The sequence below is a fragment of the Numida meleagris genome, chromosome 3, assembly GCF_002078875.1.
Source record: "Numida meleagris isolate 19003 breed g44 Domestic line chromosome 3, NumMel1.0, whole genome shotgun sequence".
NCBI classification, from domain to species: Eukaryota; Metazoa; Chordata; class Aves; order Galliformes; family Numididae; genus Numida; species Numida meleagris.
Genome location: NC_034411.1, coordinates 18377331 through 18401835, shown reverse-complemented (window position 1 = coordinate 18401835; position 24505 = coordinate 18377331). Strand labels below are relative to the sequence as shown.

At 54.0% G+C, this 24505-nt stretch overlaps 1 protein-coding gene across 2 annotated transcripts; it reads left to right on the top strand.

The window, feature by feature from the left end:
• On the top strand, positions 5938-9518 carry HLX (H2.0 like homeobox). 2 transcript variants are annotated; one of them, XM_021392796.1, is made up of 4 exons: positions 5938-6873; positions 7165-7344; positions 7726-7910; positions 8674-9518. In XM_021392796.1, exons 1-4 carry the CDS (start codon positions 6297-6299, stop codon positions 9013-9015), a joined length of 1284 nt encoding a protein of 427 aa, XP_021248471.1. In that variant the 5' UTR covers positions 5938-6296; the 3' UTR covers positions 9016-9518. The 2 variants fall into 2 exon arrangements, with proteins under 2 accessions (XP_021248471.1, XP_021248472.1); XM_021392797.1 differs by lacking the exon at positions 7165-7344.

Sequence of the window (24505 nt, the reverse complement as noted above, 5' to 3'; positions counted from 1 at the left end):
CCTGAGGTGAACATGGCCAGAAATAGTAATCTTGGCTCTCTTTTCAATTTGGCATTGGGGACTAATAATGCATGTTCTACTAATGGAAATTATCTAATTTCATCCAAGTGCAGCTCCAGAGAGAGCTGGGCTGACGCACAAACAGTCAATATAACAACATTCTTCTTGAAGAGCTGAACAATAGGGCTTTGGTGGGACTGTGATTAACAACGTCAGACCGAGAACAAACAGAAGGTGTAAAAATAGGCATCTGAGGAGCTGACACAACGGACTATTTTTCATCTGTAAGGCCAAAGGAGAATGGCTTGTTAAATTGTGTGCTCGGAGCACATCATCAGATGTTGTGTTGGAAGAACCAAAAAAAAATCCCATTTCCCATCTGGGTCTGAATGTACGAAGGAACTGCACATGCCTTATTAATATAAATCATGCTAAGAGAATAATTCCCATTAGCATTGAAGAGCCATTTTTCAATGAAAGACTCTTGCACCAGGAACACCTAACGGGAAATAGTGATGTTTGCTTCATTTGAAGAGAATAGTAAAATACAGTGTGGGGACTGAGGAAGCAGAGAGCTGTTCCTTCTCTCCAACAATATGGATTTGGGGTTTTTATGCAACTATCATGAGCCACCCCCTTCCCCTCCCCTTCCAGAAGCTGTATACAGATGTGGTGTGGAGAAGAGCTGGGCATCCAAATGTGCCAGCCCAAGGAGTGGGCCCATGGGCACACGCTGGCTCTTGGCCTCAGCATCGCCCTGCAGGGATGTGTTCCCTTTCCTCTCTGAGCTTCATCCCAGCTCTCAAGGAAAGGAAGCTCTGGCCTTGAAACATTAGACAAAATTTCCACCTCTGGTTAAGCAGGTATGTTTGTGTTTAATTTTTATGAAATCTCAGGCAGCTGCTTACTCAACGTATTTTTAGAGTGTGAGAGGGGACCTCTGCGTTTTCATGAACTCCCACGATGCGCGTTGGGTCACGGGGATGTGGGGCACAGCACAGCCCTGCTGCATCAACTCTGCATCCGGGGGGACCCCGCACCCCTCACACCCACTCATGAGGTCATTCTAGTTCCTCAGCCAGAAAATCGTATAATCATTAATGTTTGAAACACCAATAAGATCATCTACTCCAACTGACAACCCATGCCTGGGACCTTTCTAGACCACATCCCTCAGTGCCACATCTCCACAGTTCCTGAACCCCTCCTGGGACGGTGACTCCACCACCTCTTTGGGCAGCCTGTGCCAGTGCCTCACTGCTCTTTTGGTGAAGAAATTCTTTCTAATATCCAACCAGAAATGATGAAAGCCATGGAAATGGCTAAGAATGAAGGGAAAGCTGGGGAGATGGGTAATGTCCAGCATCCGATGGGTGTGCAAAGCACTGAGAGGTGATCCAAGAGGAGGAAACCTGGGGCAGCTTCAGAGCATGGAAGGAAAAAGCCCTGTGGCTGAGCCCAGCCCAGCAGCCATACACTGACACTCAGGTTTGATGGTTTTGCAGATTTTATTATTTTTGCACTAGAGGGTGCTGCTCTGTTAGCATCCGGGAGCGCTCGCAGCACAGTATCGCCTTCACCGCTGCACTGGGCAGGGCTGGGCTGAGTGGATGCGTGTTGGTGCTCACAGCAACAGGGTGGAGGAGGGCTGCTGAGCTGGAAAAGAACTTCTTGGCGTGGAAAAGTTCTATACATCTAGGGTCAAGGGTAGTTAGTCACAGTGACAAATGAGAGGGAAAACTGGATACCTCTCCTTTTTTCCTCTCTGTTTCATGGCTCAGGGATGAATGAGTGCCTCAAGGAGCTGAGAAATGAGACAACGCAGAGAGAAGAGGACAGTGAGTGCAGACACTGCCAATACCAAACCTCTGGAATTCACTGCTTCAGGATGGACAGCCAACACCTTGTGGTGACGTGCTCTAGCAGAAGTAAAAGAAAAGTGCCCTTTTATAACTGCTAAGGCTGAGCTAAGGGCAGCCAGCCCAGAGGGACCAGGATGCAGAGTGATGTGTGAGAGGGGCTGTGGGAAATGACCACCCCTGTGTATGGCCATGCCCACTGACTGTGTTTCCATCACCCAGAGCACAGAGTAAGTGGATAGTGCTCAGGGTGAGGACACATCTCCTTTGGGGAAAAGGGTCCGATTGGGAGTTCTTTAAGGGCTGTGATGGCACCGTTCTGCAGAGGTGTGCTCCTAACAAGGAAGGGACTGGTCTAAAGCCCACCAGGCTGGTGCCTGCTGTGTTCAGGTCCATTCAGAGCGTGGAAGGAGGGCTGGAAGAAAACCAATAACCACTCTCAGATAAAATTAGTTTTACAGAATGGTTTTCTTCTAGAATCTTGGGTTCATGCATGGGCTGCCTGTGCTGTAGATACGCCTGTATTCTGGCAGCTCTGTTGCCAGTGTTCCTGCATTTCGGACCATTGTTGGCAAGAAGCTGTAGATAGTTTCTTACTCAGAGTTTTCTTACGCGGTTCTTAGTGTCTCCTCCTTCAATTCTGGATGTCCTTTAAGCATCGCACCTTTAAGGTACTGCTGCTGCAGGGGCCGTGGCTGGAGGCATTACTGCACAACCCAGATGAGTGTGGGGGAAATTGGTGGAGTTACTCCAATGAAACCATTGGAAAATGCCCTGCTCTAGGAATGGCAATTGCCCCGTTAAAGCAAGCTGGGTGTGTGCATCCCGGCAGCTGTGCAGGGGCACGGCACAGCGGGGCAGTGCTGCTGCCGTGTCACCTCTCCTCAGCTGCCAGGGCTAATTGCAGGGGCTCTCTGCAGACCTCTCTGCTTGTGGGGCCTGGAAAATCCCAGGGGCAATCTTCAGGCAGTGCACAGGTGGGGTAACCCATGGAGACTGCAGTGCCAAAGCAGAGAGTTTGGGGGATGGCAGCAGCAGAAAAGTTGTTCTTCCAGGTGGAGTTAATCCTCTGCATGCTGACACCCCTGGGGGAGGGAGCAGGCAGGCAGGGTTGGAGAAAATTTGGGAGACTGGTGTTTTGACTTTGAGCAGCTTAAACACAAACCCTGCAGCACCACAGGCTCACAGCTACAAATGCCCAAAAATGGGTTTCCCAAAGGCCAGCACACAGAGAAGAACTGCCTGACCCAACAGCAAGGAAACCCTGAGGAAGGGACCACCTTGACCCGGCTGTCCCACAGCACACAGCTTCCTTTCCCGGGGCTGTGGGGATGCTGCCTCCCAGCTGCTAGTTATTGCCCTGACATTTTTAAAAAATAGGATTGATGTCGCTGCAGGTTTTCATGAAAAATAAAGAAAAAGAGAAAGAAAGGAACGAAGAACAACAGAGAAGATAAAAAGAAGGGAAGGAAGAAAAGAAGGAAGAAAAAAAGAAAAAGAAATGAAGAAAGAAAAGAAAGAAGAAAGAGCAAGAAAAGAAAGAAAAAAATGAAGAAAGAAAAGAAAGAAATGGAAAAGAAAAGAAAGAAAAGAAAGAAGAAAGGAAGAAAGGAGGAAGGAAGAAAGGAAGAAAGAAAGGAAGGAAGAGAGAGAGAGAAAGAGAAAGAAAGAAAGAAAGAAAAACTGTGAACGGCCGTGGCACAGTGGTGCCGGCGCGGAGCGGCGCGGAGCAGCGCGCAGCCCCGGCGCTGTGTCCTCGGCAGGTGGCGGCAGAGCGCGGCCGTGGGCCGGGGGGGCCGGGGGTGCTCGGGCTGCGCTGCACCCGCAGGATCCGTGGGGCCGTGAGAAGCGATCAAAAAACAAAGTCCCCTAGAGAAAGCACGAGTTTTTATGGATTGTATCTATGCGTTTCTATCCATAGGTATAGACAGGGCGAAAGAGACATATTTAAGCCTAAAAGAGACAGCGCCGGGGTGGGACGGGGGGCGGCGGAGGGAGGCCCGGCCCCTAGAAGCTGGGGGGTGACGGGGTGCGGGGGGCCCGGCCCATCGCGGGATGCTCCGAGCGGAGCCGAGGAGCAGAGGCTGCTGCGCGGGGTGCGCCCGGCTGCATGCGTGTGGAGCTCCGGAGGTTCTTCTCCACCTCCTCCTCGCTCGGCCTCAAGGGAAAAAAAAATAAAAATAAAATAATAATAATAATAAAAGTCCTTCGGGACTCCATTCCGAAAAAAAAAAAAAAAGGGAAAAAAAAAACCCGCATCAACTCCAGTCCATTTGCCTCCTCCTCGAGTCCCTCGGAAAGCGAGATTAAAGGGGAAAGTCGCAGCTGTATATTTGTGTTTTCATTGCTAGAAGGGAATTGATTTCCTCGCATTTATTTTTGTAGTTGCAATACACAAGGGCGGATTTGCGTCACCCAAGCAACTTGCTGGTCGAGATAAAGTTGCACAAATATTGAAAAGGGAAGTGCTCGCGCTCATTATGAAGTTTTTCTCCGGAAGAAATAAGGATTTCTGCTGTATCCTAAAATACTGAAGCCGCTTCTATTTTAGGACAAATCTCGCAGGCACATCCGCTCATTTAGTCCGAGTTGGAACCTCTCGAAAAAACAGGAGATGACCCGGGCTGCAGCGAGCCCCGCGCTTCCTGCAGCCTTCGGGCACCGCTGCGCACGGGCTGCGCGGCCGCGCAACGCTGCGCGCCCCGGGGGCAGCGGGCACCGCTGCGTGGCCCGGGAATAAAAGGGGGGAAACTACCGAACCAAAGCACCGATCCACCCCTGCTGCCGATAGACACGCGGTCCCGGTGTCGGTGCGGCGATGACTGAACTTCCCCCCGCGAAGGGACGGGGCGAGGGTGGCGGCGTTCGTTGCCGCTGGGCGCAGCGGTGGGGGGGCACGGCCCGGCCGGGGCGCGGGACCAAGGGTGGGCGCGGACTCGTTTGGGCCGGAGCGAGAGCGGCGGAGCCGCAACGAGGTCGGCAGCTCGGGGGGATGCGGGGAACTGGGACGCCGGAGAAGCTCGGAGCCGGGCCAGCCTCGCTTTCCCCTCGCTTTCGACGCGGCTCGGCAATGATTGTTCATTTAAACGGCGCCGATAAAACCCAGCGCAAACCAAAGCCGTGCCCGCCGTCACCCGCCCAGGGAGCGCGCTCGGCCTCGGGCACGGAGAGCGGCTGCCCCGTACCTGCGGGAGGGGACCGCTCCTCCGCCAGGGCCTGGGAACGCGCCGAATATTGAGTGCTATTTTCAAAAATAATAATAATAATTTTTTGAAACAAAACCAAAGCAAATCCGCAACCGTATGAGTCCAGACGTGCTCACAGCGGCAGCAATGCGTCTCCGCTTGTGGAAACGACAATAAAAGTGTTCTTTATCTGTATTCCACTTGTATTTCCATCGGTATTTGTGTTTAAATCTGTCTCTCTATTTTTAGTTTTATTATTAGTGTCGTTATTTCTATTTCTATTCCCGTTTCTATTTCTATTTTTACTTCTATTGTTTCCCCCAGCACCAGGTCGGGATAGACGTGGACACCGCGCATCAGCACAACGCCCGCGCTGGTGGATTTGTCTCCCAAACATTCCAGCGAATGAAGGTTGTGGCAATATGCTAAAAGAACAAAATGGGCGCCATTTGGTTGCCAAATTTTCCAAAATTACGAATCGGGCTTGAGGTGTAAGCGGTGCTCAAGCAGAGCCCCCTGAAGCCCTACACATGGGATTGCCAGCACCGCTGCGCGGGGCACAGCCGCGGGCTCACGCAGACGCACCGCTGCGCGCAAGGCTGCGGGCAACGCGTCACGGAGCGGCCCGGGCTTGTGTATCCGGGAGGGACGCGCGTTTCGCGGGGAATCGTTCTGAGGCCGCGGCTCTCACCGGGCACGATTGTCCCGCGTGGGTTTCTGAGGGCGCGGGTCACACCTTGCGGGGCCCAGCACGGCCCAGCACGGCTCAGCGCGGCCCAGCGCGGCCCATCCCGGCCCGGCAGGGCGGGGCGTGTCGGCGGGCGGTGCGTCCCGGCCCCGCGGAGCGCGGATTGGGCGCGGGCGGACGGGGGGCGGTGGGAGCGAGGGCTGCGGCGGGGCCGGGAGCCGCTGCCAGAGAAAGTTTGGGGTGGGAGGGGTGCATTTTTTCCCCAGCGCGAGGAAGGGGGTTTGTTTTGTTTTCTTTGCGCCGCTGCTCTCCCGCGCTCGCCGCTCGCTCTCTCCCTCTCGCCACGAGTTTTGGGGACTTCTTCCTTTTTTTTTTTTTTCTCTTTTTTCTTTTTTTTTTTTTCCTCCTGATTTTACTTTATTTTTCCCTGCCCCTCCGGCAAGTGCTGCCCCGCAGCCGCCCCCGCCATCCCTCCCCATGCCCGCGGGCCGGCGGGCAGACCCGCGCCGCGCTCCCGGCAGCTGAGCCGCTCCCCGGGCGCGCAGCCCCGCCGCCGGCGGCAGGATGTACACGGCCGGCCTGGCCCCCTTCTACGCCTCCAACTTCAGCCTCTGGTCAGCGGCGTACTGCTCGGCGGCGGGGCCGGCGGCCGGCGGCTGCTTCCCGCTGGAGGCGGCCAAGAAGCCGTCCTTCTGCATCGCCGACATCCTGCACGCAGGCGGAGAGGCGGCGGCCGGACCCGCCGACACCGCGCCCGGGCTGCCCGCGGCCGCCGCCGCCGCGCTCGGCTCCATTCTCCCCGGCGGCCACTTCCACGCCGCCGCCTCCCCGCTGCGACCGACGCCCGTCGTGGCCCCCGACGCCCCCTCCGGGGCCGCCGCCGCCGCGTTCCCTCCACGCCTCTCGCCGCTCTCCGCCGCCTTCCACCCCCCGCACCACCACCGCGCCCCGCAGCACCGCAACCCCGCGGCGGCGGCGGCGGCGGCACCGGGCGGAGGAGGGGGAACCCCGGCGCGGGGACCCGGGGGCCACACGGGAGGCTCGGCGCCGGCGCCCGCCAGCAAGGACCTGAAATTCGGCATCGACCGCATTTTGTCGGCGGAGTTTGACCCCAAAGTGAAGGAAGGCAACACGCTGAGAGGTAGAGAAATCGCCGCGTCCGCTTTGCGTGCTTGGCGCTGGGTTGTTTTCCCCGTCCCCGCGGCTTTACACCGAGAAAAGCGGGGAACGAGGGCTCTCCCCAAGCACCCCGCGCCGCGGCACCCCCCTTGGAAATAGCGATAGCCTCAAAGTAGCGAACTCGAGGCGGGCAGGGCCTCGGCCTCCCCCCGCAGCCCGAAGGAGGGAGCGCACGGCGGGGCCGCGGGGCTCCGTTCGCTCCGTCGGGGCCCGACCGCGCCGTAACCGCGCTCTCCTTGTTCTGTGCTCGCAGATCTCACCTCGCTATTAAGTACCAGCCGCCAGGCCGGGGTTCACCTCCCCGCCTTGCAGCCGTCCGCCGGCCAGTTCTTCGCGTCTCTAGAGCCCATTAACGAGGCCTCTGCCCTTCTGGGGCCCCTAAACACGGCCCCAAGGAGCTCAGTTCAGCACCAGTTTCAGGACACTTTTCCAGGTACATCTCGCTCCCCCCGTGGCACCGGGCCCGCAGGGACTCGCGTTTGTAAACGCTAGAGATGGTTATTTTTTTATATAATGATAGAATGATGATTTGAATTTTTCTTTGCGAGGCTCGGGTTTGGGATGCCCCATGGGGGGAGGACGAGCGCCTTAGGGCCCGATCCAGCTTCTCCCCGTCCCGTAGCGAGAGCCCGGAGAGATGGGGTGGAGGGGAGAGGGAATTGCTCGGGGTGAGCCCCTCGATGGCAGCAGGAGACTCCCGACGGCAGCCAGTGCCGCTCTGCGCCGGGCTGTGGGCTGAGGGCTGTGGGCTCCGGGCTCCGTCCCTGCGCGAACCCTAACGGGGCCTCCCCGTGTCCATCCGTCTGTCCCACAGGGCCGTACGCGGTGCTGACCAAGGACACGCTGCCTCAGACCTACAAGAGGAAGCGCTCGTGGTCCAGGGCCGTTTTTTCCAACCTGCAGAGGAAAGGGTTGGAGAAGCGCTTCGAAATCCAGAAGTACGTCACCAAGCCGGACCGCAAGCAGCTGGCCGCGATGCTGGGGCTCACGGACGCCCAGGTATGGGGTGAGGGCTCCCTGCTGCGCTTGGGAGGGGACAGCGAGGGTGGGGAGGGAACCAGAGAGCGTTTTCCCTTCGCTTCTCCTTTGTGGCCCCGCACGTTTTGCCGAGCCGAGCACCAGGGAGGCACTTAGTTCCGAGGAAGAGCAGTATTTTTAATGCCCCTGTCCCCGTTTTTTCTTTTTTATTTCCCCTCTAAATCTCTTCCTCCCCGCGTTGTGAAATCCCTGAGTGAAGGGAAGCGAAAGCTCTGCCTCAAACGGAGCCATTACGCACCGCTCAGCGATGATTCCGCTGTTAAGGGCTCGCGGAGTTGTATAACACTGCGGTTTCTTGAGCAAGGGCCTGAGTTTCCTGGAAGAAGGAGGAGAAGGAGAGGAAAAAAAAAAACAACCCAATAACAAAAACCCACAACAAAACAAAAAGCAAATAAACAAACGAAACAAAACAAAAAATCTGGAAAAAAAATAAAAATCCAAACCCAGGGAGTGGTCATTAAAACGTGCAAACAGTAACGAAAAAGAAAGCCATAAATAATAAGAAAATCACCCTCGTGGTGTAAGGGCGGGGGCAGAGGAGGATGAGGATGAGGATGAGGATGAGGATGAGGATGAGGATGAGGATGAGGATGAGGATGAGGATGAGGAAGATGAGCACGGTCCCCCATGCCTCCCCACGCTGCCCCACTCTCGCGGCTCTGCGCGGTTTTTGCGCGGGTGTTACGCAGCCCCGTGAGCCCGTCTGAGGGCGGCGCGGCCGCAGGTGAAGGTGTGGTTCCAGAACCGCCGGATGAAGTGGCGGCACTCCAAGGAGGCCCAGGCCCAGAAGGACAAGGAGCCGCCGCCAGAGCCCGAGCCCGCGGCCCCCAGGGCCGTCCCGCCGCCCACCGCCGCCGCGGGGGAACCCGAGCGCAGCCCCAGCCGCTCCGACGGCGACGGCGACAGCGACAGCAGCGACCCCGACTCGCTCGATATGGCCCCCAGCGACACGGAAAGGACTGAGGGCGCCGAGCAGAGCCAGCCCCAGGCCGGGGGCGGCAGGCCCTCCGCCAGCCCCGGCCTCCCATCCCCGCCGCCCGCCGCCGCCAGCCCCGAGGGGCTATAGACGGGGCGGCCCCGACGCCGCCGGAGTTCCGCGCTGACTGAACGCCCCCTCCCCGCCGCGGGCCGGCAGCGCGGCTCGGGCGGGACCCCGCGCACGGCACGGCACGGCACGGAGGGGAGCGGCCGCAGGGCGGGAGCTGCGGCCCCAGGCGGAGAGAGCGCGGCCCCGGGCGGAGAGAGCGCGGCCCGGCCGCGGGACAGAGAGCGGGACTTCTCGTTGTTGTTGTTGTTGTTGTTTTCCTGAGTTTTTTTTTTTTTATTATTATCTTTTAATTTTATTCTCCCGCCCCTGCCCTCTCTGGGAAAGTCCGAGCGAGGGACTGCGCTCCGAAATCCCTCCCCCACACCCGAACAATTTACAATGTGAAGTATTTTTGCCGACATCCTCCTGGGTTGCGACGTGTTGCTTCGAATAATCCGACCGAGAAATACTGCACTGACAAAATATAGAAATCTATCTATCTATCTATCTCCTGTAAATAAAATGTTTGCTATGGTTTGTAACCACGTCCGTCTGTTGGCCGGGCTGAGGCCGTGGGGCTGCCCCTCGCCTGCTCCTCGCCTCCAACTCCCGATCTTCGCCTTTTTAAAATCTTTTTCCCTTCCTCCGCGAGCGGAGGTGATGACAACAACCGGATTTCACTACGCAAAATTGCGCTTGGGCGAGAAAGTCGCCAATTCCATTTGCAGCTCCGACGGCGTGCACCTACGGACATGGATATTTTGGGGCGGCTTTGGCTTTCGGTGCAGGATCGGCCCGGACCGACGAACCGCGTCCGGGGGCGGGGGCTGCCCCGGGGCGGGGGTTGAGGTGGTAGCGCCCTGTGACGTCACGCTGTCGCTACACAGCCCGGGGGGCGCGGCGTGACGTCATGGGCGCAGAGAACGCGGCGGAGGCAGAGCGATTTTCGAGCGTCCGTCGACAAAAATCATTTGGGGGGAAAAAGGAGCCAGGGCAGAGTGCGAGCCGGGAGGGCTGCGGTGGGCCAAGAGGGGATGAGAGAGGCAGAAAATAAGGCGCAAACGGGCGCGCAGAGCCACAGCGCACAGAGCGATTTTCAACGGTGCCGCTGCGCCCGTGGATGCGCGCAGCGTCTGCGGTGCCGTTCCCATTGGATCTCTGTGCGTCAGGGAAGGGGTTGTGAATGAGGCGTCCCTGAAGGCTCTGCGGGGGGAGCGAGGCTTTTCGGGGACAGCTGCTGTTCGCCTCCGGCCTCGGGAAAGCGGCCCCGTTGCGATGCCCGCATCCGAACGGAAGGGCCAAAAATCTCCCCTCGTCGCTCCTGTTTTGGGGCCCCCGCAACTCGGGCGGCCGCCGGGAAAATAACGGTGTTCCTCTCCAGAGGAGAGAGGAAGACATTAAAACATTAAAATCCGCGTGCCTCGGCTGTGCGCGCACTCGGGCAGGTGGACAAAGCCACGCACGCGGCGATGGGAAAGCGGCGCGGCCGTGCCCGTCCCAAGTGGGGAGGGAGCCCAGCTGCTGGGATAAAAGCGCGGAGAATATCGGGAGTGCGGTAGCCCGTGAACCCTTCACAACGCGGTGCTGCACCCACCCGGAGAAAGGTCTCGGCGAGCCCGGGGGGTCCCGTTTTGTTTGCTTTATTTCTCGCAGCTCTGCCAACACGAGCGGATTCGGACGCTGGTGGTCGCCTCTGAAGGCGCAGCGCCGAGCATCGCCCCGCGGATCCCGTTCTCTAACGGCCCCGATACTCGGGCTCGAGTCGGGTTTCCCCCCAGCAGCCCCCAACACCCCTCCGCGGCCTTACGGAGCCCTCCCGGCCGACCCTGGCCCTGACCATCGTATGGTCCGAATTTGGGGTGGTGCTGTGTGGAGCCAGTTCAAACTCGATCATCCTAGCGGGTCCGTTCCAGCTCGGGATATTCTATGATTCTATGATTGATTCTGTGATTTCGGGCCGCGGGGCAGCGCGGGGATGGCAGAGCGGAGGGTCGCTGCCCTCGTGGAGAGGAGCCGAAGAACGACGGGACCGGGGGTGGCTCTGGGCCGCCCGAGCCTGGGGCGCGGCTCCCGGTGCGCGGCCGCGTTCGGCGCTCCGGGTCCCTCGGGGTGCGGCTCGGGAGCAGCTTCGCAGTGAGCCCTCATTTCCCCCCGTTACGAAGCTCAACGAGATCCTGTTCTTCTCGCCCGATTTCTTCCCTGAAACCTCTCTCAGCTCCGCAAAGACTTCGAGGCAGCCTCGGAAATGGGAACGGTCACGTTAACGGGAGAAAGAAAAAAAAAAAAAAAGAGAGAGAGCGAGGCGATATTTAAAACAAGCGATTTACTGGAAGGGCGAGAGGGGTCCCCGCCCGCGGCCCCGGGCCCAGCGGCAGCGAACCCCGCGTTCTCCTCCCGCCGCGCCGCAGCAGCCGCGCTCCTTAGGAAAATATTTGCGTTTTATTTTAACGTCGGGCTTCGGCTGATGTCTTAAAAAATAATTGTTTTCAGGCCCCGCTCCTCTCGGCATCGCCGCTTCGCGCTCACACGCGGCGCTTTGCTGCAGCCCGCGCCTCGGGACTGCCTGGCGTCGGCGAGACAAACTGCGAGCCCCAAATGTCAGCTCCTGCCGCAGCCCCGCTGCAAAACCGCCCCCTCCTCACGGCTGCGGGGCGCTCATCGGGAATAATGGCTGTTTACACAAAACCTTTATTCACTTTCCTAAATAAACAGCAGCGAACTCAAATAAAGCGAACCCTCGGCTATAACTCAGGCGCAGCGCTGGCTGCGCGCGTTCCCGGCTGCGGAGCCGGAGTGCCTCCGAGGGGAGAAATCTGAGGGCTCCTCACACAGCCCGCCTCCACGAGCTCAACATCCGCGCGGACCTCGGCCCGAGCTTTCCTTTTCCCCTTTCCTTTTCTTGTTTTATTTTTCCCTTTTCCCAGATGAGGCGGAGACAGCCTCCCCTTCAGCAACCCCCCCCGCCCCGTCCCTTTGCAGAGGTGGGAGCTCCGAGCTCAGCTCCGCACAGCGATGGCGGTGAGGGTCCCCCTGATCCCCCGTGTGCTGCCCCCCGCTCCGCTGCCCCCCGCTCCCTCGGCCCAGGCCCTAATGAGCTCCATTAAGCGCGTTATTGATGTGGAGGTTCTCTGTGAGGTCCCGGCTGGAGGGGAGCGCAGCTCTGCTCGGCAGATACGGCCGCTCTGATCCGCGCCACCTGGCTGAAACCAGAGAGCCGCCACTTCATTAATGGGTTTAGCCTTTGCTAATTGGTGTCTTTAGGAGCCTTGCCAAAATCTGCTCCAGGATCTTTGGAGGCAGTTTTTGTTTTTTCTTCTGCCGGTGACATTCGTTGGCGGCAATTAGAGCCGGTGCCGCTCCCGCAGCCGGGCGGTTCGGAGCCCCGACGGGGCGGGCTGTGCTCCGGCCCCGGCGCTCTCCGGGCAGCCGGACCCCAAACGCGGACCGAACCGGCAGCCGGGGTGGTGAACCCCCTCCGCCCGCCGGCGGAGCAGGTGGCGGGGCCGTGCGTGGGCCGAGCGAGGGGTGCCGGGTCCCGGCGGAGCATCCTCGGCAGCCGCGGCGAGGCCGCCCCGAGCCGAGCCTGGAGCCGAGCCTGGAGCCGAGCCCGGAGCCGTGCCCGGGGCCATGCCCGGAGCCGTGCCGCTCCGCAACCGCCGCAGCCTGCAGCCGCCGGCGCCGCCGTCCGGAGTCCCCGTTTGCTGCCCACCCTCGGGGTCACCTTCGTCCCCGGCCCCGCGGCCCTGCCCGGGTTTTCCGGAACTCGAAGGGCCGCAGTTAATGAAATCCGCTCGCCGCAAATCACAGAGCGCTGCCGTACGCTATAATCAAATTTCTGCTTGCCTTAAAAAACCCGGGCCACCCTCCTCCACCCCCAGCCTCCGGGCAAACCCCAAATCAGAGGTTTCAGCCATCGCCGCCCATGGCCGTGCCCGCTCCCAGGGCCGTCGCTCCCGGCCCGCGCTGCCCTCAGTGGCTCTCGGCGGCTGGAACCGAGGGGCTGCCCGGGGTGGGACGCGCACCGCGGGGGGAGGTTTCCCGGGATGGCGATGGGGGTGATAGGGTGGGATGGGGTAACAGGGTTGGGAATGATGGGATGGGGATTGGGGGCTGATACAGGGGATGGTGGTGGGGCTGATGGGGTGGAGGTGGTGAGATGGGAATGGGGGTGATGGAGTGAGGACTGTGTGGGGATGGTATGGGGGTGAGTCTGGGGATGGTGGGATGGGGATGATGGCTTGGGGGTAAGGGGATGGGAATGGTGGAGAATGTGATGGGGATGATGGGATGAGGATGGTGGGATGGGGGTCATGAGGTGGAGATGATGGGATGGGGATGGTGGAGGGGGTGATGGGATGGGGGTGATGGGGCTGATGGGGGTGGAAGTGATGGGATGGGATGGAGTGATGGGATGGGGGAGATGGAGTGGAGGTGGTGGTTTGGGAGTGAAGGCATGGGGATGGTGGAGAGGGTGATCGGGGAGATGGGATCGGGTTGGTGAGATGAAGGTCACGAGGTGAAGATGATGGGATGGGATGGAGGAGGGGGTGATGGGATGGGAATGGGAAGCACGGGTGGCTTGCCTCCCCCTATCCTGGCCACAGCAGATGCGTTTATTTGTGTGCACACCCTTCGCCATAAATCCCTCCATCTATAACCATTATCCACACGGAAACTTTTGCCCCCTGCAGCCCCCAGGACTTTCCCCCTTCCCCCCCGCCCTCCCCGACTCCCCTTCAGTTAGCGGTGATGATTTTAAAAGCATGCGATGATCTAAGCCCTAATCCTAATATTATGCATCATCCGGACAGGATAACCGCGCCGCCTTGTCAGCCGCCGCCTCGTTACAGGACCCATTTGCCGCATCGCGGAGTCATCGCGGCGCTGACGGATGGGCCGGGACCCCCGCGCCCCCCGCCCGGCGCGGGGAGGAATGCGGCGGGCGGAGCCCCGCGCCCGGCCCGCTCCCCGCCGGCGGCGATTTACGGTCTGTGTACGTTTGCAGGCTCCAGATATCGGCAGCGTAATGGATGGCTCTATTTTATGAATCCGAGCCTCGGATCCGAGGCGATCGGGAGTCCCTTCCTTGTATGGTGCACTCCTGTCTCGGCCTTAAGCCGCCCGGCAGGCAATAAACCTCCCCGCGAAATGCGCCGGGAGATAACAGCCGACTTTATTGATTGCGAGAAAACGCTGGAAACCAAATAAAGGGCTTTTATGAGGATCCCTGCGAAGAGCCTTTTCTCCGCGGCCATTAGCGCGATATTGACGTTTTACTGCGCGTAAACTGTGAACTCGTTCGGCCCTAAAACCTCGGAGCGGGCGGGGAGCGGAGCCCGGAGCTGCTGCCCGCGGGGAGCGGCCGTGCCCAGAGCCCCCGCGGCCCTCACGGGGCACGGAGACAGAGAGGGGGCAACGCGGGACCCCCTCGGGATGCTCGGGGACGGGCAAAGCCCCGCCTGGAGGAGGGATGCGCAGGGCAGCGGCTGCTAAAGGCACTGGGTCCAGAGCTGGCTGACTTTGAAACAGCCGAGATTTATTACCCTCATTATTTATTTGTTTAATTTTTATTTTTTTAAAAAAATTACATTTTAATGATCTTTATTTCGCTTTTATCCCATTTTCTTCAATTTGCATTCTATTTTGATTCCGTTTTCGTACATTTCGGGCTCAACGCGCTGAGCACGCTCCCCTCGCACACTGCTCGCGATGCTCCGCGCTTTCATTGCCGTTCGATCCGTCTCCAGGCGGCCAGCTCGGAGGTCCCGAGCACGTTATTTCTCTCCCACCACCTTCCCACCAGCCTTCGAGAGTGGATTTTTAGTTATTTGTCGTTTCGTTCTGCTTGCCCTGCTTTGCAGAGGTAACTGTAAAACCACTCAGTGGCTGTGAGTTGTATCGCGTTTTCCTGGAAAGCCATAAAGCTGTCTCATTCCCCGATGTTCCTTGATTAACTTATAAGCATAAAGGAAATGCTTGAATAGTGTTCCCTCTGTGGTTTTCTTTCGGCGAGAGGAAGCCGAGGGAAGATGCTAATATTGTCATCTTATTTTACAATTTATACCTTCTGCCCAAACAGCTTGCATACAGCCAAAGGCGCAGCGGGGTCCAGTTTCTTAAATGCAGCCCATATATTTCAGCGCCTGGAGCGCTGCACAGGCGAATAATTCAGCCTGCTGTTACAAGGCTGGCTCCCACTGAAACAAACAGGGCGACCCAGAGCCGTTCAGAAGAGGTCCAGCTAATGGGATGCCCCAGTGTTGTGTGCAGAGCCACAAACACCAGTCCCATATACCATCCCATTCCCACACCAACCCCACGCTCCAGCCCCTCTGCTCACCCCACGCAGGCTGCCCCAGCACTAACAACCTTCACATGCTGCCTTGGCTCCTCCACGCAAGCACCATGTGCTTGCACTTAACTTTGTCTCCAGTACATGTGGATCTCTACATGTACGTATGTGCTGGAACCACATGGCCGGCCTTTTTTTTTTTAATTAACTTTTTTTTGGTGAAGCCGCAGCCGGTGAAGCTTTGTGGGGAATATTTAGCCCGTTAGCTGAGGTCGTTGGTAAGAGCCAAGCTCCAGCAAAAAGAGCACAAACACTGTTCCTCGTAGAACAGCAGGAAGGTTGCTGGATGCACTTTGGGTCATAAATGAATAGCTGATTTATCCTTCAACCAGGAGAAAGCCATTAATGTTCGCTCAGCCCTGGTCTATGGGAAAATAACTCCTTTGATGGAGCTCCCCCCGCAGACCCCCAGAAGCTCACTCTGCCGCTGGAGCAGCGTTCCTTCCTGCCTTCGGGTGGAGGGGAGAGTTGGACCTCCGGAGAAACGCAGCTCTCCAGCGTCTTGAATTTCACTTTGCATCGTTCTCCCTACCTGCTCAGCTAATTCCTCTTTGCATTCGGGACCTGTCTAAATCCACCCAGAGAAAACTACAGAATAATGAGAGTGGTGCATCATCATTTATCACCTCTTTCTTCCTTGCTGGTGGCCAATATTGCAGCTCTGAAGGAAACAGCCACGTGAGGGGGGGCTGAAAGAATGGCATGGAAAGAAATTCAATCTGAGGAATGAGAGGAATGGATAAAAAAAAGCCACGCTGATGACTTTTTCATTGCATGGATTTCCTCCTGGAGCAGCGGTTAGTGATGCCGGCTCTGTGCGTTTACTCAGCGTGTTTCTGCAGCACTCCGTCTGCTCAGGCCTGGCCCAGGGACAGTCAAGGGGAGAGAGAGCTCTGCAGCCCGTACCCTGCCTGGTGTCACACTGACCCTATTCACACTTGCAGGGTGCTGGCTTGGGGTTTCCCATGCCTCACTGGGCGCAGCTCAGAAGACCCTCTGCTGGACTAGAACAGGCAGCACACAGATGGGGGATTGTCATGGTAGATGTTCATCCATGAACATTTTTGTTGGGGTGAGCTGGGGGCTCCCTGTACTGGCAGTGGCCATGCTGTTGAAGCTGTGAGCCCTGTCTGGGGCTCAGCAAGTGCCCACAGACCGTTCCACACAGCCCTCAGTGCCAAACTCCAACACAGCCCCAGGAACTGATCCACCATCTTAGCCAAGGCCCTGGTCCACCATCTTAGCCCAAGCCCTGCTTCGCCATCTTAACTCAGGCCCTGGTCCACCATCTTAGTTCAAGCCCTGGTCCACCATCTTAGTTCAAACCCTGGTCCACCATCTTAGTTCAAGCCCTGATCCACCATCTCAGTCCAGGGCTGGGGATGGGCTGCAGCACCACATAGCTGGTAGAAGAAGAAGCAGAGGAAAAAAGGGAAAAGCAACAGCACTGAGCCCACTGGGGAAAAACACTGTGTTGGCTTAATCAATTTTTAAGGTTTTTTTTTTTGTTTTTTGTTTTTTTTTTTTTTAAGTTTGGCATGATAGATTATTTTAAAGGCAAATTACAGAAGATGCAGCAGGTGAGATTCCTTGAATGACACTGTGTAAAAGGCTGGTGTGGAATAGTAATCAAAAAAAAAAAAAAAAAAAGGGGGCAAAGAGAGCCCCCACTCCTCCCTGCAGGACAGAAAGGCCAAATAGACATTTTTCACCCATTGTTGTCTTTTTATTTTGTTATTTAAAGCAGCTTCCTAAAACATTCTTTGAGGTATCTTGTTACACGTTTTCTGGAGCAATTATTTAATCTGCTGTTGCACTGGAATGTGGAATTATTTTCAGCTCTGGCTCTTATAAGCTTGTCTCTAGTGTAACAAAAGCTTTTGCCTTGGTGCTGCCCAGCTGTGCACAACAACAGGCTCCTGGGGCTTGGTGCTCAGTGCTGCTCACTATCAAGTATGGGTCTGCCCTGATAAAAGGTATGAGGCACCTATAGGAAACAAATATTTCTGGGATCTATTATTATCATTTGCAGATTTATTTTGTCCCTTGAAATGTGAAGATCCATCTGAAATGCCTAAGAGGACATCAAAGGTTGATTCAAGGTAACAACCTCAACTTCATGTTCCTCGATGTTAGCTGAGAAAGCTAGGGATAGAGAAGTGATGTACTCACTTTTCATTGCATATTTTGGGGCGAATTTTCTCGTACTACCTGGGAACATAGCTTAAAAGCGCATATATATTTCATGCTTGAGTGCTTTTTTTTTGTTTGTTTTGTTTCCAGAGTGGGTCCATTTCACAGAATCATAGAATCATAGATCACAGAATCATAGAATAGAATATTTTGGGTTGGAAGAGACCTTGAAGCCCACCCAGCCCCACTCCCCAGCTGTGGGCAGGGCTGCCCCCCACCATCTCAGGCTGCCCAGGGCCTCATCCGACCTGGCCTTGAGTGCCTCCAGGGATGGGGCACCACAGCTTCTCAGGGCAGCTGTGCCAGGGCCTCACAACTCTGAGTGAAAAATGTTCCCCTATTATCTAATCTAAATCTCTCCTTTTTTAGTTTTAAACCTTTCCCCCTTGTCCCATTGCCTTGTGCCCATGTTAAAACTTGTTATCCCTCCTGTTTATGAGCTCTCCTCAGGTACTGGAAGGTCACAATGAGGTCTCCCCTGAGCCTTCTCTACTCCAGGCTGAACAAGCCAAGCTTCCTCAGCCTGTCTTTGCACGAGAGGTGCTCCAGCCCTTTGATCATCTTTGTGGCCTTCTCTGGACTTGCTCCAACAACTCTGCACCTTTTTTTGCGCTGGAGGCCCCAGGCCTGGATGTAGTACTCCAGCTAGGACCTCACGAGGGCAGAGCAGAGGGGGACAATCACCTCCCTCACTCTGCTACCACCTCCCTTCTGATGCAGCCCAGGATACCATTGGCCTTCCAGGCTGTAAATGCACATTGACGGCTTGTGTCAAGCTTTTAATCCACCAGGATCCCCAAGTCCTTCTCTGCAGGGCTACTCTCATGGAGTTCTTCTCCCAGACAGTACACATACCTAGGATTGCCTCAACCCAAATACAGCACCTTGCACTTGGCCTTGTCATCTGATATCATTTTCTCATAACTTTGATTTCTGGATTGCGCTGTTGATGTTATCACATGAGGGCTGATCTCACCCTGCTCACAGAGATTCTCTGCTGTAAGATGGCAGGAAAACCTTGGCACACCGAATACACTGCAGCCAAAAGCCACCTGCTGAAACAGCAGAGATCATTCCATTTCTTACCTGTGCACAGCAAGAAATGGAAAGATGGGCTGTGTGAGAAGCTACCAAAGCAGGTGGCTGTTGAAATCTCAATGGAAGATCACACTCCTTTACTTCTATGCCTCTGAAATACAAAGTATTCATTAAAAGTGATAGACTTGAAGCCAAGACAAACAATATCATAAGCTAAACTTGAACACTTGCAAATACTGATCATGTGATGACAGATTCATTATTCCAGCTCCGGCAAATTTGCTTCTACTTTAGCCCTGCTGGAAATTATCCTGCTAGTGTTTATAAAGCTGTCCTGCTGCTAAGGGTTCCGTGTAGGATGCTATATTCAAACGAAGGAAAGACCTCCTGGCTATTAGCAAGGTGGATCTACGTAAGTAGTTTTGGGTTTTGTCTTTTGCTAATAAAAATCCTTCAGACCTTTCTTGCTAGCCTGCAGCTCTTTATTTTAACACTTGCTGTGTCATATGCTAGGATCGAGAGATGGAAGCTGAGAGATGGAGGTCATAGCCTCGGCTGGTGTGAAGAGCCTGCTTCAAAGAAGGAGGGTCTTTTGCTGCCTGGATCTGGTGGGGAGAGGCTTGTGGGCATCGCCAAGAGGATGTAATGATGAATGTGATGAACATGATGAACAACAACGTACCCAAAAGGTAAGGTATCAAGTAGAAGAAAACCACAACACAAACACCACAGTGTTTTCCAAAGGCACAGAGATACAGACAGAGAGCCCTAGGAGGGGTGGTGGTTGGAGGAGAAGAGGAGAAGAGTGTGCATAGCTGTGAAACATCTCATACAGACGCAAAGCAGTGTCAGAGAGGAGGCTCTGGCCAGCTCTATAGGCCCAGGGCAGCCCTGAAGCTGAGAGCAGACCAGTAAGGTAGCTCATCTCAAAGCTACCAACAATGTGGATTGGTGTTAGAAGTCCTGGGCTTTCGCCTTCTGCATCTGAAAACCCAGCAGATCCCTTTGGTAGGAGAAAGTGCTTATTTCTTGCTATGTAAGCCAGCTGCTGGAGGCCCAAAGATGCTCTGCTCTCACTTGGAAACAGTTCCCCCGGTGCCAGGTCCAATCAACATTTGATTGCTCACTGCAGTATGAAATAACCATCCTCTTCGCTGCCTACTCGCCACAAAACCTCACTGCTGCTGTCATCGTGCTCTCTCTGAGAGCCTTCCAGAAACATGGTGCAATTAATATTAAGCAACAATTTACTGCAGTGTTATCAGGTGGTAATTTCCCCCCCACAACCCTCACCAGGAGCTGTCTCACTGCCCCTGATCCCTGATTATCTGTGTCATGCTGAGCTTTCTATTAAAAATTGACACTGGAAATAAAACAGCGGCTTTTTTACTTAGCCACCCTCACCCTGAAAAAAGCCCAACAATCCAAATAACCAACCGAAACCCCAAACAAAAACAGATGTGGAAACCAACAGGAAGAGGAGGAGGAATACTCTTTCCTTCTCTGAATGTCATGGTATATTATGTCTGTGTATGTATGAGTGCTTGAGAAGGACAAAGTCATTTTCATTGGGCAGATAATTTGTAATTCCCTTATTGGGAGCTGACAAACTGCCTTTAAAAACTTGTTGGCTGCATTTAGCCATGGGGTGATGGGCCTGTGGCCAGGATGCTCAAGACCCCCAGCCTCCATGCTCACCCCCCACCTCCAAACCACTTTATTTTTCCCACCAGTGCATTCTCAGCCCTGTTTTCCACCAGTGGAACAGCTGCATCAAGATGGAAGGGCTGGAGCTGATGCTGGAGGAAAGGGCTGGGGCAGGGGATGAGATCTGAGATCTGGTGCTCACACCCTTCTCCCAGCACAGCCAGCTGTCCCATAGCCCTGAACCTCAGTTTCCTTCCATTAGGTGTGGAGAGAGAAAAGGGCTATTTAAATACCAGGGAAGACTGGACTCAGGATGCGGGTATGGTTTAAATTAAGGTGTGATTTTAAACTAATAAAAGTAAACCTTACCAAAAGGCTTGGATGTGTACTTACTTCAGTTTAAATTTGGGTCATTTAGGTTGCTCTTAAATCATACAATACACATAACTGTATATTGACTCACTTTTAAACTAAAATAAAAATATCCAGACAGTGCTTTGCACAGCTGTTCAACAACTGTTAAATACATAAATAGCCATCACGTACTAAAATACTGTGTTGATATGAGCCATATAAACAGAAGAGAGCAGAAATACAGTAGTCTTTTTAACCTGATCTAATTTTGTGTCTAGACAAGCTTTACTCAGCATCAGTCTGCCTTGATGCTGCTCACCTATATGCGGAGAGAACAAACAACGTGTTGGTGGGGCTGGTGTGTTCCTGCTTCCCAGAGCCGTTCTTTTTCTTCAAGGGCTGATGCTTCCAAGATAAATGGAAAAAGTGTTTCCAAGGCTGATGCTGGGATTGCATGATGAGGATGTCACCACAAGATTAGGGACTGAGTCGACAGCTCGTGACCCTGCTGGTACCACCACCACCACATCTCTTCTCAGAGCCTGTGGGTGCTTTGGGGATGAAGGTGACAAGGAGGTGGAGGAAGGGCACATGGCTTTCCTTTTGATCTGTATTTTTCTGTGCAAAGGAATAGGTCTTCTGCCAATGCCTTTGTTTACCCGTTGCTATGAAAATCGCTGTACATCCTAGTTGTAGCAGCATTAATATATATATTTTTTTCAGTAAGTGATTATGTTTTATGACCAGTTTAGACTTATATGGAGGTGCGGTAATGTGCTATAAAACTCTACCCCGCGAGCCGTATACAGGACATATCAAGTAGTCTAAAGTGATTACATTAATAAGCGGGGAGCCAATCCTTCTTACGATTCCATGTTAAAGCAGATGAGCTCACCGCTCCCCAGGAAGACATTAAATCACATTTGTGTGGAAGGTAGAGGGACCCGCTACACGACTACTGTTTCAAGAAAATATAATGCAGATCCAGACCTAGATCCAAGCACGGAAAAGAGCTGGTGGGCCCCTCCGGCTTTCTGGCAATCTGCATGCTACCGAGGAGGAAGAAACAGCTGCTCTGGCTATCAGTGGGAAGGATGACAGCAGAGGGAACCCGGTCCCATGGAGGGTTCCAGGTCCTCACACTGCAGCCCAGGGCCGAGTAGGGCATGGCTGTCCCCACATGAACACATCCCTCTGCAGGGCTGAGTGCTCCTGGGCACGAGGGACGAGCTGGCCGCTGTACAATAAATAAATGGGGCTGAGGTTTACAGTTCAAGCAAGCTATGAGGAGCCACCACAAATCAGCCTGTCATGTTGCCACCAACTTTGCAATCAATCTCACGTAAAGGGCTTAGGCTCTGACTCCTTCCTTCGGTTTGCTTATTTTTGTGGGCTAACTGGCTGCAAAGGAGTCGCTAGTGGATGACTGGGCTCAGACCTTTCTGTTTTAAAAGGAGCGAAGCACTCTTACACTTTAGCAGGGGAGCCTACTTGGAAAAAAAAAGGATCAGGAGAAAAGCAAACAAAAGCCAACTGCCTCTGCACTAATGGTTTGGGTCTGGTCAGAAAGGCTGATTGGAAAGTGGAGACGGGGGATGAGGTCGCCAGCTAGAGCTAGAGTGGCCACACTATAATGAATGAAATCCTGGCATGCAGCCTTTGCATGCTGTGCAATTAATCCCCATCACACAGTTAGAATGAACTTTTGGATCCCCTCAAGATTACCTCCCCTGGCGGCCTCAGCCTCAAGTCCTGATGCCCCTGAGGATGTGCTCATGAAGAGAGCCTAGTCCACCCTTCCAGGCAGACTGGCATCAGGAACAGAGCATCCCCATCCTGCATGGCTTCTGGTGGGATCCACCAAAAGCTTTGTATAGGAACACTACCACCTCTTTAGCTTCTACCTTTGCTGCTATTCTGAACTGGGCTAATGTTTTCCATGTTTTTTCCACAATGACTCCCAAATGTTTTTTCCTGACCTGCAAGCTGAATGGCTGTTTCATTTAGCACATCATCATTAGCTTCACCCCTTGCTACCAGACGTATTATTTTGCCTCTGCCTTCACTGAAAGGCATTTGCCATCTGCTGATTCACTCACGACAACATCGGTGTTGTAATATTGCTTATAACAACAATAATAACTATATGCTTGGCTCCCATCTTGTGTTTTTCATTGGATCTTAAAGTGCTCAAAAGCCCAATTTACTCTCCATCCTGTAACAAAACCCATTGTCACCAATGTTACCCACCAGCGCGTCTGTCCCATTTCAGCCATCCTATTTCAGACTGCACACCAGAGGCCCCTAGCATTTTGGGGATGAAATACTCCTATGCCAAAGTAAACTTTTTGATTTTGTAAAGCAGCTTTCTACGCACTGAGTGACAGTCTATTTGTATATTCTTAATTCTCCATAACTCTTCCCTTCAGCCATAACTCTCCTGGGCTGCATTTTGTCAGGTTTTCTGTGTGGCCAATTCTGCTCTGCAACGCACACTCCTAGCTATACTCCAGGGTGCTTAAGTTACAGAACAGCCAAATCACTTGTGCTCGTTTAGACTCATATTTACTGCAAATGACTCTCAGGGAATCTACCTGCATCGTAGTAGGTGTAGCCTTCATACTGATGAGATCAGAAGTGGGTATAAAAAAAAAAAAACAACTTTCAAACTGCCTTTCCAATAGGGCTAAACAGAATTTCCACTCTTTCTTTCCCTTGCAATAATCTCCTTTAGGCTCTCAGCAGCTGTGGAGCTCCACTGTGGTAAACACATGATTTCTCACACACCTGAAGCCTTTCAGTCATCTATTAAGTATTAGCACACCCTTCCTCCACAGGAAAGAGAAAAAAAAAACCAAAAAAAAACCAAAAAAAAAAAAAAAAACCCAAACCCACAAAGGTATTAAAGGAGCTGAGCTGCTCTGGAGCCTTTTTTCTTTCTCCAGCTCCTCTACCTCATTGTGAAGTCTTGTTGTACTTCTTGCCTGAAGGTGGAGAGCCTAAGATAGCAAAGGTAAGGCTGTGTGTGTGTATGTGTGTATACGCAGAACAATGCAAAAAGTGAAGCGAGTGAGAGAAGTGATACAAAGGGATTTTCCTGCTCTGTCAATAAATTTACCACAATAATTACTTCCTTCAATGTGTTTGTTGCTAATGGACCTGCATGCAGAACAACTTACAACATAATACTTTCTGTGATTGGAGTTCCTCTTTTTGTTTGCAGAATATCTGTGAATATGCAAAAAGTCTTAGGTTTTCTCACTTGAAAGTGATTCTTCAGCTCATTGCTGAAGGTTGTGTTAGATGCACGCTGTATTAGTTGTACATAAATGATCACAGGTCTCGTACGGAATGACAGTCATTCTCTCTTTCATTAAGACCTTGTAGAAGGTGTGAAGGTCTTCCCAGTTTGATGAAAACTGCCCTTTAGTGCTCCCAACTTAATGCAGCAGAAATATGGATGACTCAAGGACACAGATGTGTAACTAAGGTGCCATCAAATGGAACGAATGGGAGCCACTAGAGAAATGGGAAGTTGAGCTGGGCAATGCCTTTGCAAGGAGTAGTAGATGTCTGGAAAAAAAAACTATGCTCAAGGACAGATAGCTAGTTCCTGGGAGACTGAATGTTTTGAGGTGAATTTTACTTAATAAGGTCTATTTGCAGGTATAGTCCTGAAAATGACCTCTCTCACTAATATTATTCACTCTTTATCAGGGAGTGTTGTGATAGGACAATGGGTAATGGCTTTAAACTAAAAGAGGGTTAATGTAGATTAGATACTAGGAAGAAATCCTTCACTCGCAGAGTGGTGAGGCTCTGGCACAGCTGCCCAGAGAAGCTGTGGATTCCCCATCCCTGGAGGCACTCATGGCCAGGCTGGATGGGGCCCTGGGCAGCCTGAGCTGGGGTGGGGGGTGGGGAGGCAGCCCTGCCCATGGCTGG

Excerpts from the sequence above, each read along its gene's own strand:
- HLX (XM_021392796.1), top strand. The coding sequence starts at position 6,297 with ATGTACACGGCCGGCCTGGCCCCCTTCTACGCCTCCAACTTCAGCCTC. Across the intron at positions 6,874-7,164 it reads GGAAGGCAACACGCTGAGAG|ATCTCACCTCGCTATTAAGT; the intron begins GTAGAGAAATCG and ends CTGTGCTCGCAG. Across the intron at positions 7,345-7,725 it reads GTTTCAGGACACTTTTCCAG|GGCCGTACGCGGTGCTGACC; the intron begins GTACATCTCGCT and ends TCTGTCCCACAG.